Source organism: Acinonyx jubatus, chromosome E4, assembly GCF_027475565.1.
Source record: "Acinonyx jubatus isolate Ajub_Pintada_27869175 chromosome E4, VMU_Ajub_asm_v1.0, whole genome shotgun sequence".
Taxonomy (NCBI): domain Eukaryota; kingdom Metazoa; phylum Chordata; class Mammalia; order Carnivora; family Felidae; genus Acinonyx; species Acinonyx jubatus.
In genome coordinates this window covers 61,780,850-61,798,321 of record NC_069395.1, presented here as the reverse complement: position 1 = coordinate 61,798,321, position 17,472 = coordinate 61,780,850, and the positions used below count along the sequence as shown (strand labels likewise).

Here is a 17,472-nt window from a genome sequence, read left to right as displayed (position 1 = left end):
TCTCAGTGTCATGGTGAAGAATGGTAAGTGGAATAATTACTTCTAGAATATTGCTCACATGGTGACCTCATGTTTATTTTACTTTGTGCAGAAGCTGTACTTTTTGTTCATACATATTTCATCCTCCTGACTTGATAAGGAAATTCCTATTTTTTCTGTCACTCTAAGATATGTATGTTGAACATACATGTGCATCTCCATCCACATTTGATTTCAGTTCTTTTGCACTTGGATGATTTCTGGATCCAATTTGGAAAAAATACGGTCTAGCCATGAAGGATCCATCTCTTGCTGTCGCGGCTTCTCTTGCATCTTCTGTTGGTACCTGAACGCTGTGTTTATAGTCGACATCTCTTCTCTCTGACATTTGCCGGTTTTTCATCCAGGCTCTGATCTGCCTTCTGATTCTCATGGCGTAATACAAATGGCCATGATTATATTTCCTTCTGTGCTAGAAGCTCCCAAATATTTTGAATTTTCTCTTATTTTTTTATTAGGGTGCAGCATAGATGCCAAGCACGTTGAGGAACAGTCTGCAGCTGCAAGTGAAGATGTACTTTTCCCTCTCTGTAGGGAACCGAGTTACTTTGAAATCCCTACCAAAGAATTTCAGCAGCCATCACAAATAGCAGAGAGCACTATTCATGAAATCCCGACAAAAGACACACCAAGTTCCCATACAGCAGGTGCAGGGCATGCTTCATTCACCATTGAATTTGATGACAGTACCCCAGGGAAGGTAACTATTAGAGACCATGTGACAAAATTTGCTTCTGATCAGCGCCACAAGTCCAAGAAGTCTTCTCCCGGAACTCAAGACCTACCAGGGATTCAAACAGGAATGATGGCACCGGAAAATAAAGTAGCTGACTGGCTAGCACAGAACAACCCTCCTCAGATGCTATGGGAAAGAACAGAAGAGGATTCCAAAAGTATTAAGAGTGATGTTCCAGTTTACTTGAAAAGGTTGAAAGGTAAAGTGAATTACTTGATCATTTCAGAACTTGCTGTTTTGTGACAAAGAAAATTCAGTCATCACAGTTACCAAATTACTGCTAGATAAAAAATTATATGGTAGGAAACTTTAGCTCTTTCAAAGCTTCCTGTTTTGATGTTGAAGCTCAGAAGCAAACCATACTGCCCATATCCACCTTACTCATTGAAAATAGTCTGCTTTCATTTTCTTGCCAAAACCAGATTGGTTTTGTGAATTTATATTTATGCCATTAAAAATATTTCTTTTCCTATGGAAATAAAAGATTCATTCAGTTCACCTGTGGAATTCCCTTAGAAGACCTTTCTCATCGTTTTCTTGACTTAAGGAAAAGATGTGTTCAATTCTGTTCTTCTCTATTGTGATACTTCAAGTGAAATGTCAGTGTCTCGATTTTGAAAGAAATTTTAAGCCATTTGATAATGGGCGAGAAGTTCTACATTAGTAATAATAGTCACATTGGGGTTTTTAAAATGTTTATTAATTTTGTGTGTGTGTGTGTGTGTGTGAGAGAGAGAGAGAGAGAGAGAGAGAGAATCAATCCGAAGGAGGCTCCACCCTGCCAGTGCAGAGCCCGACATGGGCCCCAAACTCACTAACTATGAGATCATGACCTGAGCTGAAATCAAGAGTCAGACACTTGCTGACTGAGCTACCCAGGTGCCCCAGTAATACAGTCACATTGTTGAGAAAATGTTTCAAACTTTTCTCAGTGGTTATTCGTGAAACAAAATTCTTGGTTTAGAGAACAAAATTCTTGGTTTAGAGATACTGGGAATTAATTGAATTAAAAAATGTTTTTGATATTAAAACTTATGAAACCACAATTGAGTGTTTATTTGTGAAGTAGTCAGTATATGCTTTTTAGTATAACACTTGGCCAAAATTTGTCAGATGTCTATACCTGTACAACAGGGTATCAGCTGAATAATTTTTCTATTGTTTTGCTCTATCTTAATTACTCTATCTTAATTTTATTTCATAAGCTATCATTAAGAGAAATGACTGCATGCTAATATGACCATTCTGTTACTATACAAGGAGTTAATGAGCTTTAAAAAATGCTAATTGAGGTCACTGTATCCCTAACACTTCACCTGGGACTTAATTATGTGGCAAGTACTCAGTAATTTGAATACACAATGAATGACTTTGCTATCGATGATGAGACAAACCCTGGCTTAACCTGTACTTTATGCCCTGGGATTTTGGTCAAGTACTGAAGAAATACCTGTTCTGATTTGCTTCTAAGACATTTCAGGATAGTGAGGTGGTGTGATTACCTAATTCTTTGCTGGGGCCTATTACTAAATCTAATTATAATCATAAGCAATTGCCTGCATTATACTCTTCATATTGATTGTTATCTTTGGCCTCTTTCAGATAATATTAAATTCATAACTGAGAACTATATATTTACGTATAGGTGAAAGCTCACAGATAAAAGCTACCCATCTGTATGCTGACCATTTGTAAGAATCAATAAATAGTACTGATATCCAAGTGTAATATAAAAGGTAGCATAAACCTTGACAATTTAGAAATGACATGGTCTTTCTCAAACTACTTTTAATAAATGTGCCAAAAGTGAGCTAAAAGGTTATTTTAAAAGTTGCCATTTTAAAATACCTTTATCCCTTTATTTTATAACTGTTTTTTTTAGTCATCATAAGCATTTTCTGTATTAGCTATTATTTTTAAGCAATCATTTTTAGCCATTGTCTTCTTGAACAAGGCCCATCTGTAAGCCTGATTCCAAACAGAGGCATTAATGCCCATAATCACACTGTATCTGTGCATTAATGATACTTAAGAATTTTACCAGAAATTATACAAATTGCTGTTTTCCCTCAAAGTTGATTTATGGGTAGACACATGTTCTCGTGTATTGCCATCGCTCAGAACTCTTCTTTTGGATTGGCCTTCAGACCATTTTACGAAAAAATATCTTTGTGAATATAACTCATTTTTGGTGCAAGATAGATCCATTTTATTGCTCCAGTTATATTTATAAATGACATTTGACTTTTTCCCAAAGTCAGATATGCCATCATTAGACAGAATTTCCACAGTCTAGGTAGGATGTTGAAAGTGTATACATAGACTTTAAATAAAGGTAACAATTTTACATTAATTAGACTTCCAGCAATTATTTGAATCAGTCTCAAAAATTAAAAGTAAGTAAAATAAAAGCAAAAACCTTTGCTCCTACAAGAGTAAAGTGCACGCGCTTTGGGACAGTGAAGAAAATCATGCTCACAAAGCCCGTACACTTTTCCCTTTAGGAGACTTGCAGCTTCTTTTGACCACAACGTCTGACCTGGTACAGCTAACCTACCCCCAAAAATACTGAACAGACTTCAACATATTTAGGCGTGGTTGATGGTAGACAACACAGAAACTCGGAGAGGAGAGTTTCTCAGTGATTTTTGTTGTTGTTGAGTACAAAGAGAAATTGCAGTTCTTGCCAGGGGTCTCCCCTTTTGGAACACTGAAAAATACAAGAAGGAATAGCAATATTCCATGAAAGAAAATGGCTAATCCATAAAAAGTTTTAAACTGTAACTTAAAAAATACCAAAAGGACCCAACACCACTTAAGTGCCAAATTTTACACGTTGGTACAAGAGCTGAAGTCTTGTAAAGATGGTGTTTTCATGTTGTATATGTGTGCTGTGTGGGCTATTTGGTCTTATTGGTACAGAAATTTAGAGTTTAGTTATTACTGGCTCTTGGAAACTGGATTCCTTTCTAGTTCAGCCAGTGCAACAATAAAAAAGATTGTAAAATAGCATGTTTTCAATGAGTTTTATATTTGAAGTAGTGGTTTAGTTTGGTTTTGCGTTCCATTTGCTATCCCTGATTCCTTGTTTAATTGCCTGAGGGTGGGGATTCCATTAATTAAACACCTGTTTGGGTTTTATTCTTTTCAGATTGCATTTTGAATAATTGCTAATTTGAAGAAAGATTTTCAGATTTGTTGTATCTGATGTTTATGACATTCATCAGTTTTGTTTTGCTGGGAAGTGCCTCCCTTCGTGTTGGTTTAATTCTCTCCCTTGGCTTCCCTTGCCTGTGACTTTTTCAAAACATTACCCTTTTCTGTGGATTCTTTCTAGCTTCTGAGTCTTCTCACACCTTTTATGTACATTTTTACAACTAGTCTTCTGTTAAATCATTAGCACCAGTTGGTAACCTCTAAGTACATTTAAAACAAAAAAACAAAAAAGAACCCCGTGAGTATTAAAATCCCCCTTTCTCTTTTGGATGTGTGCCCTTTGCCCCTCCCAGCCAATGCATCGTCCAGTTCTGATCATTGTCTTGTTTGTTACTACATTATTCAGCAGGTCTTCAGATTTAGAATTTGTAGCCCAGGAAAGGTTTAAACTCAGACTTGGGACTAGAAGCACTTTTCTTCCAATGAAGCCATCATTTAAGCCCTCGTTTGTAATTCATTCAGTCTAAAACTGAATAATTTAGGAAGCATAGAAAAATTCTTGACCTTCAAAAAACTTTATGCTATAATAATATAAGTATCATTTGATAATTTCTTCTAATGTACTTATTTAAATACTTAAAATTCTAAATCATTGAAAACTAATTTCTCTAATGTTTCACATTTAATCCCTAGTAGAACTATGAAGGGTAACAGAAAAGCTGTTAGGAACCTAATGTTTCAAAATTCAAACATATTCTAACTTGACTCTATATGCTTTATAGAGAAGACAGATTTTTAGCTGGTTATATTTAGCACCCTGCCATTTGCCCAGAAGGTGGTTAGATTTATATAGGATTTCATAGACGATGCTATTCTGTGATAGGCCTTTAGCATGCTTTATTTAACTCTTTGAAGCCACCAGAGTTTAGAGCACAAATGTAAATTTGCAAAACTTCTCATAGCTACAAAGACACTTGTGGAGAAGTGTATAGTAATTGGTGGAAACTACAAATTTGTATCTTCGTATTAAAATTTTGTATACTTTTTATAAAAGTATGCTGTAGTTTTAGAAGTATTAAACATTGTCAAAATTCACCACATTTTATGGCATTTGTGTTCTATTTTACTGTGTAGTGATAAGCATCTCAGGAGGATCACTCTCTTTTCCCTTTTCCTCTCAGGCTAGAAGCCAATTTTTGATTGCTAAAGAAGGTATAAGGTTTGGAGGCCGGATTAACGTTTATTAATGTTATAAATACAGACTACCGCAGATGATATAGCATTGCTTATCTGTTAAGGCATTAATGAATCATTAGAAAGTTAAAAATTTGGAGAAAGAAAAGCAGTCCTATTCATTTATTTATAAAGGACCTCATTGTTGGTTGAGAAAATCTGAATGTGAGCGTTGCAGTTGAGGGGAGTTTGCCGAGCCTGTTACTGAAACGAACATATGACTGGGGTTGAAGAGGGGGAGGGGGCCAAAAGCAAGTAACACTTTTGTATACGCGTCTAATTTTCTACATGGGACTTTTTCCTTCCCTATTATGTGGCTTCTGTTTTGTGTCCAGGAAATAAACATGATGACGGTACACAGAGCGATTCAGAAAATGCTGGGGCCCACAGGCGCTGTAGCAAGCGTGCTGCTCTCGAGGAACACTTAAGGCGGCACCACTCCGAACAGAAAAAGCTGCAGAAGGCCCAGGCCACTGAGAAGCATCAAGACCAAGCTGTTGTAAGTCAAACTGCTTTTATGATTGCATTCTTTGACGAAGACAATCCCAGAAAAAGACGGTCCTACTCTTTTACTCAGAGTGCGGGAATCTTGTGTCAGGAAACTACTTACTCGACACCACATACAAAACTTGAAAAAGCAAAATCTCCAACAGCAGATGCCAAAGTGGTTTCTTTGTCTTTCCAGACTAGCTCTACGCATCACAGAGGGGGGCATGGTGTTCCACATGGGAAATTGTTAAAACAGAAATCAGAGGAGCCATCGGTGTCCATTCCCTTCCTACAAACTGCATTATTGAGAAGTTCAGGGAGTCTTGGGCACAGACCAAGCCAGGAGATGGATAAAATGTTAAAAAATCAACCTACTTCTGCCACTTCTGAAAAGGATAATGATGATGACCAAAGTGACAAGGGTACTTATACCATTGAGTTAGAGAATCCCAACAGTGAGGAAGTGGAAGCAAGAAAAATGATTGACAAGGTAAATAATTGAAATTCGGGGATGGTGGTAGTTTTCTTTTGGTGTATTTGACTGTTGGAAATTATTGGAGGGTCAGCATGAAATGTTCTCATGCAGTCAGCGGCATGGGAACTTTAGGATTTTGTGAGGGAACTGCAAAACTAACAATAAAACCAAACTGCTTTCTGATTTTATTCTGCTGATATTCTGAACTTACCTGACTTCCACATGTAAAGTCCTTTATGTTTATAAGCTGTTTGGACCTTTTAAAGTTGTGTAAATATAAGATAGAATTTTAAAACCGTGTACTTTGTGTGACCATTCTCACTCTATATTTACATAAAAAGCCAGGCTGCTCTGCCCCTGTTAATATAAACATAAACGTCACCCGTTTATGTTTGTCCTTTGTTCTTTGTCCTTATTTTCTTTTCTTAATTTCTGTTCACTGCTGCCTTTGGAGATAGAAAAGAAGTGTATGGAAACAGAATCTGTTTCACTGTGATACTCTGAATTCAGCCACTTAAGTGTATGCCCAGCCATGATGATTATTTACATTTTAGACGTGTTCTTTGATGTTATTAGTTAATGTGTCTAATGATTGTGTTGTTTGGTTTTAAAAGCAGTTTTTAACAATTTTGCCTGGAGTTATGGAAAGTTGATCAGCTGTTTGTTTTACCGTAGAAAATAACAGCTTAAGTTTGGTTACGTGTTAACCTCTTGTTTAAGTTCTTGTTACTCAGTGTGAGCAGCATTAGCGTCACTTAAGAGCCTACTAGAAATCCCAGAGACTCTTAGTCCTGATCTAAACAGGCCGAATCAGAATCTGCTTTAAAAGCAAGATCTGCAGGTGATAATTCGTATGCACCTTAACTTTTGAGAGGCACTAGTTCAGGTGAGGGGTTCACGGAGCGGGCTTTCAGGGAGTCGAAGAGGTCCACCTTTGGGAGGTAGGAAAATTATTAGGACTTTTATTTTCTTAGTCTTTATTTACATGTTGGAGTGTGTTCTGTAGTGTATGCAATCTGTTACTACACGGATAGACATGTATATAATTTTTTGAGGAACACATGCTCAAAATTGTTTACTGTTGGAGTGTATGACACCAAACTTTCAGAGACTCATTAGTCTAAGAGAAATAAAGCAAGTAAGAAGCAGATGAATAAAGTGAGTTTTCCAGTTATGGTAAAAGAAGTCTAAGAACATTCTGTCTGGTCATTGAGAACAAGGATATTGCTATCTAAAATACTGTCACATGCAAAATGAAGAAATAGGTTTGAAAAGGAGAATGATAAGTTTTAGAATTCAGATTAATAATGATTTTAATCCTATTATGCCTTTGTTTGGTTTATGGATATTATGATCATAGTGGTCAATGTTTTCTCTACTAGGTTATTTCACGGTGAGGGATTATATTGTAGTATTGAAGAACATGAGCATCTGCAGGCAGATAGATCTGCGATTAAGTTAAACTCTGCACGTACCAGATAGGTGCCCTTGAGTAAAGTAACCTCTTTGAACCTTTCTTTTTTTCTAAAATGGAAGAAAGTTCACCAGGTTTTATAAAAAGAATTCAAATATATAATTCAAATAATACACAATGCCTGTCTTGTAATAAGACATCTAAAAATGTTAGCTATGTTATTACCCTTACCAGGAGTCTCCACATAATGGATCTCTACACAAGGTATGGATAAATGCTGGAAAGTGTTTTCAGCCTGAAAGAGTCAAATCTGAAGCCCAAGGGGAAGTGCAAGGGAGCAGCCTGTCCAGGATAGCAGAAAGCCAAAAAACAAGTGCACATGACCCTTAGGAAACGGCTGGATGGAAAGGGTGACCACAAAACCTGGTGCATACCTGCTGTGTGTAATTATCATGAGCATTTTTTCTTCAGTGGCAAATTATATGGTAACACTGTGGATAGAAGAGAAAACCAAGATTTTAAAGTGGGATTCCTTGAAGGGAGTAATGGTTCTATGTGAATGGTCATTCCTAGTTTGCATAAACCAGAAAACAAAGCTGCCCATAACTATAGGAAACAGTCACTGGTTGTCTTGTGAATACAGAGAAAAAGAGCTGTGAGTCTACTCTTTGTGGTTAGAGCCAGAGGCCAAATTAGGTTAATGTCAGACTCTGGGAAACAAAAGCAGGGAAGCAGGAGTCTAATGTGTGAAGAAGATGAAGTAACCTGCAAGTGTGGAGAAAACACAGACCAGGACTAGCCCAGAAGTGAGTGCTCTGGGAGGGTGTAGCAATACATGCATCATATCAAGTTGCTTGGATGAGTTCAGGTGTGTGGATGGAAGTTGGGGGCCTTAGCTGCTTTCCATCTAAATTTCATTGTTTGGCCCTGAAAACTTGCATTTAGTCTCTTACCCTTTTCACTCCATCATTTGAAAACTGGTTTATTTCATTGATTTGTTTTCACAGCCTTTATTCAACATCAACTGTATGCCAAGCTTTGTGTTAGAAGAGAGAGGTTCAAGTTGAAAAGACAGAGTTCTTCCCCTCGAAACATGAGTCTGTAGAGGAATGGAAATGCACAAGTAAAAACATGAATTAGAATAGTAATGCTGAGTGCTTTGATAGACATAAGCTATTGGAGGAAGGGTGCCAGTAGCCTCCGAGAAAAGATCTCAGGTTCAACATCCCACCTTCAGAGAAGTTTTTGGCCGAGCAGTCTAAAGACACCTGCGTAGGCACTCACTGTCAAGTCAGCCTGTTTGATTTTAATCATAAGCTTTATCACTACTTAACACTTTCCTATTTATTCACCTTCCCACTCCCCCAAATACGCGTGCACACATGAATGTAAACTCCTTAACTGTGGGAACCTAGTGCCTGGCATTTTATATGTCTTCAATACGGAATTTAATTGCCAACCGAGCTCATTTTTAAGCAGGTGGAATCAATCCCATAACAGGCGTGATAAAGTAGGGTTTTTCAGAAATATGGAGCACTCTGTTCCAAATGCTCTCATGGAGCATGAGAGTGTGGAGGACCTGTTCAGAGGACCACAGTTATTTTAGACAGATGAGATCAGACTAGATATTGAAGGCCCCTGTATATCATACTAAGGACTTTAGATATTTTAATGCTGGAGGAGAATCCCTGAAAACTCTTAAATAGGGCAGTGACATCTAATCATTGTCAGAAGTGTGAAGAATGGATTGGAAACAGAAAGCAATTAAAAAGCTGCTGGTGTGTCCAGTATTCATTTGGATAGAAACATCTGAGTCTTAGGTAAGAGATCTGGGCTAAAATACTAAGTTGGGAAATATCAAGGAGTAGCTCTGTGCAAAATAATAGATGAGATTACTTAGAAAGAATGTACAGAGGGAGAGGAGACAAAGTATGAAGTTCTTAGCAACACCAACATTGGTGGACAAAAGGAATAAGAGTGAACAAAGGAGGCTGAAAAGGATTGAACACAAGAAACAGAAAATAGCACGTTGGAATCAAAAAGCAGTAAGCCACAGTATCGCATGATAACAGCATTGAATGCCTCTTCAATTTTTCCCCCAAATACATCATATTCCTGGGCCTAAACAAGTTAATTAGAACAGGTATAATTTAGGAGAAGTTGCATGTAGTTAAAATAGGATCTCTTTAAAGAAATTACCAAGCTGAAATACTGTATCTTTGTTTTCCTGTGCTGGTTGTAGTCAGAAGGTAACCAAAATATCCCCTCACCAAACTCCAGGTTATGGGATTACAGCATTTTGGTTCATGTTGTTGTTGTGTGGTTGTCAGTAGGTAGCCTTATTTTATGCATTGTCCCCAAATTCACTTCTTTTTATAACACAAATGCCTGTGGTTTATGAAGACCTCTTAAGTTTCATGTCTAAGCTTACATGGAGATGCGCTATGATGAGAAAATGCTGTTCACTGCCTGGATGAAAGGTAACTGCCTTCCATAGTACTGATAGCCTCCCAGCCCTCCCTTGTCTGGCCTTCCTCTGCGATCTAGAGAACCCATCACAGTAACCAGTTTCTTCTTCCCACTCCTCTATCAAAACAGACCCTGCTGAGGGAAGAAGAGGAGGATGTTATGAGGGCAATTTCCTAGTCTTCCAGGCAAAGGGAGAAAAACTTGTAGTGAGAACAGAAAGCTAAACATTAAATTAACAACAAGAAAAAAAAATTGGCCAAAAAAATTGGCTTGAGGTGCTCTTTTGAAAAAAGTACTTTCCATAAGTTTCCTGCCTTGAGTTTTGATTCCTGTCCATATATCCCCCAAAATACCTCTTCTCAGCATAGTCTCTTCTCTCATGGGCCTCGTATCTACTGGTGCTGCTCTGCAGGCAGCAAGTGGTAGGGAAGAATCCAGAACCAGGAAAACTATGACAAGACTGGAAACACAGGATGAAGAATATCTACAGCCCAAAGAAAGTCAGGGCTGAGAACCTGAATCCAGCTGTAAGCAGTTTGGAATAGGGGATATTACAAACCTTGAAGTCCACACAGCAAGACTTCAGATTCGACCAAGTCAGAGCCAGGGGAACCCTGATAAACCTGAGTCAAAATCTGGGTGACAGTGCCCAATGGAACACAGAAAGGCACCACATCCCAGGTCCACTCAGACTCAGGGTCCGACATGCGTGGGAACTAAGACGAGGAGATCAGCTCAGAGCCGTGAGTAAGAAGAGAGGACCTTGATAACAGGCAGCATTTTGATTTGGACCACTTTGTGCCAGTCCAGGAACAATCTGAGTTCCCGGGCCAAAGCAAACAGCAGTTCTTAGCCAGCAAATTCTGAGGGCTTCATTTTTCTTCCTCTTATACTAATCTTTCTTGCCCTCTCTTCGCTGATCATTTTTTTCTTTTAATCTGTATCACAAGGATTTACTTTTGGTCACTGTGATTATGGCTCCTTGCCCCTTCTCAGCTCTCCTTCGTAGCCCTCCTCAGGTACAGGAAACCCTCTCCTGCTGTGTTCCCAGAGCTTCACAACTGAACCCTCACCTTTCTTCATCAGTTGAAAGCTTAACATTTACTAGGTTTTCCCCCTTTCCTTCCTGTGTTATTATATGAAATCCTGCTGATTTTCCTGCTTAACAGTGCTTGCCACCTAGAGTGCTTTCACACACCTCGCTCCTTCTCCGTATTCATGCTCAGAGACTTTCTCTCCCCACCCTGCCCAAGTAGCCCTGGCATTCACCTCTGCTCTCTCTGTATCACATTACCATGTTTTATTTTCCTTATAGAACTCCCCTCTAGCTAGTTTATTTCCTGCCTGGCCTTTCTAGAATGACCCGGTTTGTCAGATCACTTCTGTATCTCTTGTGCTTGTTAGAACGGTGCCTGGCACATAGCAGACACTCAGTCCCTTTTTAGTGAATGGATGAGAAAGAAAACTGCATGACCTGCTTTTTAATTTCTGTCAATATTTGTATGTGGTTAAGCTATAGATAAGCTGCTTTATTTAGTGAATTTGTGGATTGGTCACTTTCAGCCAGTCCTCCACAAACAGGTTTTCCTGTATTTTTTATTTGCTGAAACTAGTTTGTATCTTGATCCTAACATAACTTGTTAAAATGGGTCGTTTAAAACCTTGTATGTGTTATAAGCTTCGCTTTGTCAGTAGAAAGCTGAGGAGTATAGGTTGTATTAGAAGAAATACATGTGTGTAAGTCTTAGGGGAGTTGCCTTGATTAGTAGGAGACTGGGCATGCCTTTACGTTTCTAGCAATACCCACCTAACAGCACTTAGAAATCGCTTGGCAAGGAAAAGGTAACATGGTCATTGATGAACAGCCATATTTTAGACACGAAAGGAAGGAATGCATGTCAAGAAAATGAGCCATAAAGAGAGAAATTGGACATTTTAAGTGTAGAAGCAGGAGATTAGACCTGAGCATAATTTGAGGACACGAAAGGAGGAGCTAACAGAAGATGTTAAGCAGTGCTGGAAAGGCAAGAGGTCATGGATATAACCTCTTCCTCCTAAGGAACGGAAGAGTCAAGGCGCACGGGGTAGGGCAGGGAGAGGGCAAAGTTCTGAGAGCATGTTTTTACCCAGACAGAAGTAAAAAGGAACAGGATCAAACTAGATGGTGACTTTTTTAAAAAACTGAGGTAAAATTCACATAACTTTCACCATTTTAGCCATTTAAAGTGTATTATTTCATTGGCTTTGGGCACATTTACAAAGTTATACAACCACCAGCACTATCTAATTCCAGGACATTTTTTGTCACCCCAGAAAGAGACGCCAAACCCGGTTCCGTTTCCCCCAGCCCCTGGCAGCCACTAATCTACTTTCTGTGTCTGGATTCACTTCTTCTGGGCCTTTCGTATATAAATGGAAAGTCATACAGTGTGTGGCCGTTGGTGACTGGCTGCTTTCACAAGCATAATGCTTCCAAGGTTCATCCTCGATGTAGCATGTATCAGTATTTCATTCCTTTTTATGACTAATACACCATTGTGTGGATAGACCACATTTTATCTGTCCATTCATCTATTGATGACATTTGAGCCATTTCCACCTTTAGCTATTGTGAATAATACTGCTGTGGACATGCACGTACGCATGTTTGTATACCATGATAAAATATAAAATGTCTCTCTTAACCCCATTCTGAGCTCTTTTTTCCTAAAATTTTAAATGCGTTTTAAATTTAAAAGTTGATTACAAATATGTTCTAAAAATCACAGTGTTAAACATTTAGAGCCATTTATTCCATTGATTTTTAAAGGATTTTTCTTTCCAAAAGTGAAATTAGATTTTTATGAAAAATTACATGTTTGAACAAATTCTCCTCTATAAAGTCATCCTGATTTTGTTCCCTGATGTTGGAAGCTAGGATTCTGCATAGTTCTTAACGTATCAAGTGATTTTCATGGGGACCTTTGCTGTTGACTTGAACTGGTAGAGACCCTGCTCTCTCTACCTAGGAGGTCCTTGCTCATTGAGGAAAGCGTTGTCCTGGTCATCTGAGGTTGAGCCTTGACACCCTGATTGATATACTAATGCAGTACTGTCTTCAGTTGCTAATTCAAAATAAACCCAGAAAAGCTTGATACTTAACCTACCATTGTGTTTCTTATTTCTGTGGAAAGTTGAAATCTGAATTTCAACTGATTTGGAAAGTGTTTTAACTAATAAATTAAGGATTATTGCTGTTGAATTACCATTTTGCTCAGCATTTGTACCTATTACTATTTTTATATGCCCAAGTCTTCTCCCTTTCAACACGCCTTTTCACACTGGTCTCTTCCCTGTCACAATAAACAAAGCTCCTTATCTGATGTTACCAAATATAATTTGACCTCCCTTTATGAGTATTTAGTAGGTGGGATATTTACCCCCATGAAAGTTGACCCTGTACTCTTTGGTTTGATATACCGTTATTCCCTCTCCCACCCCAGCTCTCCAATTTCAGAATTAGAAACTGGGGACATTTTCTGTACAGTCTGAGCTTTTAAATAATGACACTGATGATAACATGCTAGTGAAAAAACCAAGGTCACACTTTTCGCAGGCTTGGTTTGTATTGCACATACTGGTCCTTTATCATCTAGAGAATGTTTCATTTCTTTAAATTTAAAACTAAAGATCTTACGGAAATTTTGTTTTAACTACAGAGTGCCCTTGCATGGTTCAGGTGACAGTCTCTTTTTTTTTTAGGCTTCTTGTATTAGAGTTGAGCTCCTTGAGAGCAAGGGCTGAGTTATGTAAATTTTTGAAGCCCCTATGGCAGCTAGCCCAGTAGCCTACAAAGAGTAAGTACCATACCTCAGTCCCAGGTTGTTAAAATTACTTAGAGTAGTTGCTGAGACATAGATGTGAAATCCCAAGGTGAGATACCAAATATCACATGCATACATTCAAAGGAAAGGGGTAAAGATGTGTTCCATAATGCTGAGAGTGGAATGACGAGGGAAGTGCCATCTTTTTACCCGAGACCTAGAAGCCACAGGAGGGGTCACAGGTCACTCCCTAAACTAGAGATGCCCCTGCTTGGATCAAGGCCCCTAGAGGCATGAACACTTTCCACCCCTAGCATGAATGAGTTCTCTTTAAACCTCTCCCAGACCCACAGAGCTCTGACAGTGCAAGTTCTAAAAGAAAGTTTTTCTTCCCATCTATTCCTCCTTTCTTTTGCCCCCATCTGGAAGAATTAGAAACTGACAAACTTGGTGTGCATGGCCCTGCCTAACAATCAGACAGGCATCTGATCTCTCTCCCTTCCTCACTTTAGACTTCCAGCCTAAAAAAGTCCCTAGCTGAATGAGAGAACCAGATTTTACACATATCAAGTTGGGGGGGTGTGATTGAGCCCAGAGAAGGGAAGAGAATCATGAGCCTGATTAACATATAGTGCATTCGAAACACCTTTGAGCCATCTGTGAGGAGAGATGACAGGCAAGCAACTGTCTGTAGTTGGAAATTGAAGAGAAGCTTGGATGTGGATGAAATCACCTAGGGACAGTTTATAATGAAAAGAGAAAATGTAGCAAACTTGGTCTGAAGTGTGGTCCAACTCTTGATTCATATGTCAGATTGTATGTACCTTTCGAAATGTGAAAATTTTAATAGCTTTAAAGTACACAGACACAGCGTGTTTATGTCCTCTTGGTTTTCACGTGAAAGTCCTCACGAGGGGATGTTTTTGCACCTAGACACAAACAGGAAGATCTAGATTTCAAGCTGGGCTGGTCGTTGCTATCATTAATTTTCCAGAACACTCAAAAATATAGGTAGGAACTTTGAAGGCTTCTTTTTCCACACAGTAGTGCTTCAGGCCCTATTACTTGTTTGGGCACAAATAGTGATTTAACTTCTTTGACAGATGTGTGTACAATTGTCTCCGATGCTTTGCAAGGAATCTGTGGAAAGTCATCTGAGTGTTCTTTCTGCCCGACGTCAGCCCCTCTTCCCTAGAAGCGTTACTTCTTTGTGTCTGTGTCTTTTGTTGTCATTTCAAAATAGCTTCAGAGTGATTTGGAGAGATTATATTTTGTTTGAAACTTGTGGTGCTTCTATGTTTGAGGAAAGCAAGTTTTGCAAGTCCATTTTGAGTGTGAAGCGTCCAAGTAAATGTTACCAAGTCAGAAAATCACCTGAGATCATTTGTAAATTAACATGCCAGAGAGATACCACATGCACATACTCACACCTGGGTGCTTTTATCTTTTACTTCCAAACTTGAGTTAGATTTTTATTCCTCGTAATCATAAAAATAAGGAAATAAATTTGGAGTTCAGTGACTTAAGCTAGAAAAATTTCTCAGTGTTCTTGTAAGACAGTCCTAAATAACTCGAGTAGCTCTAATTTGCTTTCCTTGCAAGTGACGCTAGAGGCAGAACACACAGGACAGTATACACAGTATTTTTACTGTTGTTGTTGTTGTTGTTGAACTTACTAATTCTGATGTTTAACAAAATGAAACAGGTTTGTTTTTTCCCTTCTGTAAACTTCCATGTGCTTCCATGTATTACTAAAATCCACATTTGACTTAAAGTTAGTAATATACAATTTGCTTCTAAAGCAAAGGTAATTTGAATATTGAGTGCTTCAACAGAATACTAAATCACAATTTTTGAGAACTATACAGTTCTATTTGAGTTAAATATTAAGTAATAAGGCCATCTAGTGGTAAAATTTCCAAGTTTCAGTGAATTTGAGAATGATGTTTCCTTTACTAAATGTAGACTTCAGAATTTATCGGATGTGATCAGGCAATCATTGAAAAGCTTTCTAGAAAATAGTTTAACCTAAGGTATTTTCCCCTTTTTATACCAAAAAAGGCCCTTTGGTTATGTTCCTAAGATCTTTTCTACAAAGCACCAATTCAAACACGTAGTATTTTTCTTGATTGTAATAATTAGAGCCACAGATAACACCTATGAATAATGCTTAAGAGACTTAATAGTAAATAAAATGGAACGTTGCAGTTTTTGTAGTTACAACCTTTTTCCAATCTGTTTGGCAACATCAGGGCCTATTTACGTGCCAGGAAGTCAGTCAGACTCAGAGCCTCCCCTTGATCAAGCATATGATTATTGGTCTTTGTATTTAAATAGTTCACAAGTGTTGACCATAGTCATCCTGCTTATTGAAAATGCTGATCTGTGAGAGTAGACCCAAGATCTGCATTTCAAAGGCCTTTCAATGATTTTTTTTTTTTTTTTAGGCAAAAAAAGTTTGACGATCTCACTGTATTCCATATAGAGATCATACAACAAAATCTGTTCTTCAGGACCTTAGAAAATTCTAAGTATAATTTAGTTCATATAGATAAACGTTAAACATTTGTTAAGAAAGAAACAGGTAAAATCAGCTTTATGTTTACGGTTTTGCAACATGCCTCTTTCCTAAAAATAAAAGAGCAAAGAGATAAGCTGAAAACAAGCCAAAGTGTATTCTTTCCTAATTTTGCATTATTATAGTATTTAACATTATTAACACCTTTTAATAAATCAAATGTAATATCCTGGATATTTCTTACTTATCAAACAGAAGTTTGCGACATATTAAAAAGGATAGTTTGATTTACATGAGCTGCCACCCAATTTTCCTCTCCAACCTTCACTCCCTGTCCTTAAATAAGTTTCCCTGATTATTGAATTACCTGTTGAAATTAGAATATTTTTATTTGCCTCTGAAGTTACTGATAATATTCATATTAATCTGGTGCTCGGACTTTTCATTTATAAAATAATTTCTTCTCTTAGGTATTTGGAGTAGATGACAATCAGGATTATAATAGGCCTATTATCAATGAAAAACATAAAGACCTGATAAAAGATTGGGCTCTCAATTCTGCTGCAGTAGTAATGGAAGAAAGAAAGCCACTGAGTACACCTGGATTTCACAACTCAGAGGTATACATCTCTTCCTCATATGTGACTTTTACACACATGAAATGTGAATTTTTATCATTTGTAGTTATATTATTTTAAGTAACTGATATACTCCTTTGAAAATTCTTCTAAAAACTAAATTCTCACAACTGAATTTGTTTCTAATAAAAGCCGAAAGCAATTTTTGCAGTAATTCTGTTTCAGTTTTTGTTATTTCTTTTAAATTATGTTACTCTGTTCATCCGTGAAGGGAAAATGTTAATTTCAGTAATCAGTTAATGAACTCACTGCTCTGATTGGCATTATGAGATAAAAGAAAAAGTATACTCCAGTAGTACTTCCTAGGAGGGCCCGTAGTTAGAATGGAAAGATCTGTAGATCTTTCTGTCATGCCAGGAAGGATGTGCCCAGTAGTGCCCGGCAGATAGAACTTCTATACCTGAATAAGTGCCAGTGCAGTACAGCCCCCGATGTTGTTAGAATGACCTGAAGTTAGTCAAGGATGGCTTGGTTAGTAAGCTTGGGGAGTCAGCATGGGTGC

General features: G+C 37.9%; 1 protein-coding gene across 10 annotated transcripts in view; it reads left to right on the top strand.

Annotated features, from left to right (window-relative positions):
• CEP170 (centrosomal protein 170) overlaps window positions 1-17,472 on the top strand; it is a 125,331-nt gene that overhangs the window by 72,207 nt on the left and 35,652 nt on the right. For 7 of the 10 annotated variants that reach the window (XM_053209287.1, XM_053209285.1, XM_053209288.1 and 4 more), the window contains exons 8-11: window positions 498-974; window positions 5,500-5,663; window positions 5,850-6,143; window positions 16,803-16,952. In XM_053209287.1, the coding sequence (XP_053065262.1) occupies window positions 498-974; window positions 5,500-5,663; window positions 5,850-6,143; window positions 16,803-16,952 (1,085 nt within the window). The remainder of the gene's footprint in view (window positions 1-497; window positions 975-5,499; window positions 5,664-5,849; window positions 6,144-16,802; window positions 16,953-17,472) is intronic. The other 3 variants (XM_053209291.1, XM_053209290.1, XM_053209289.1) reach the window with 1 other exon arrangement.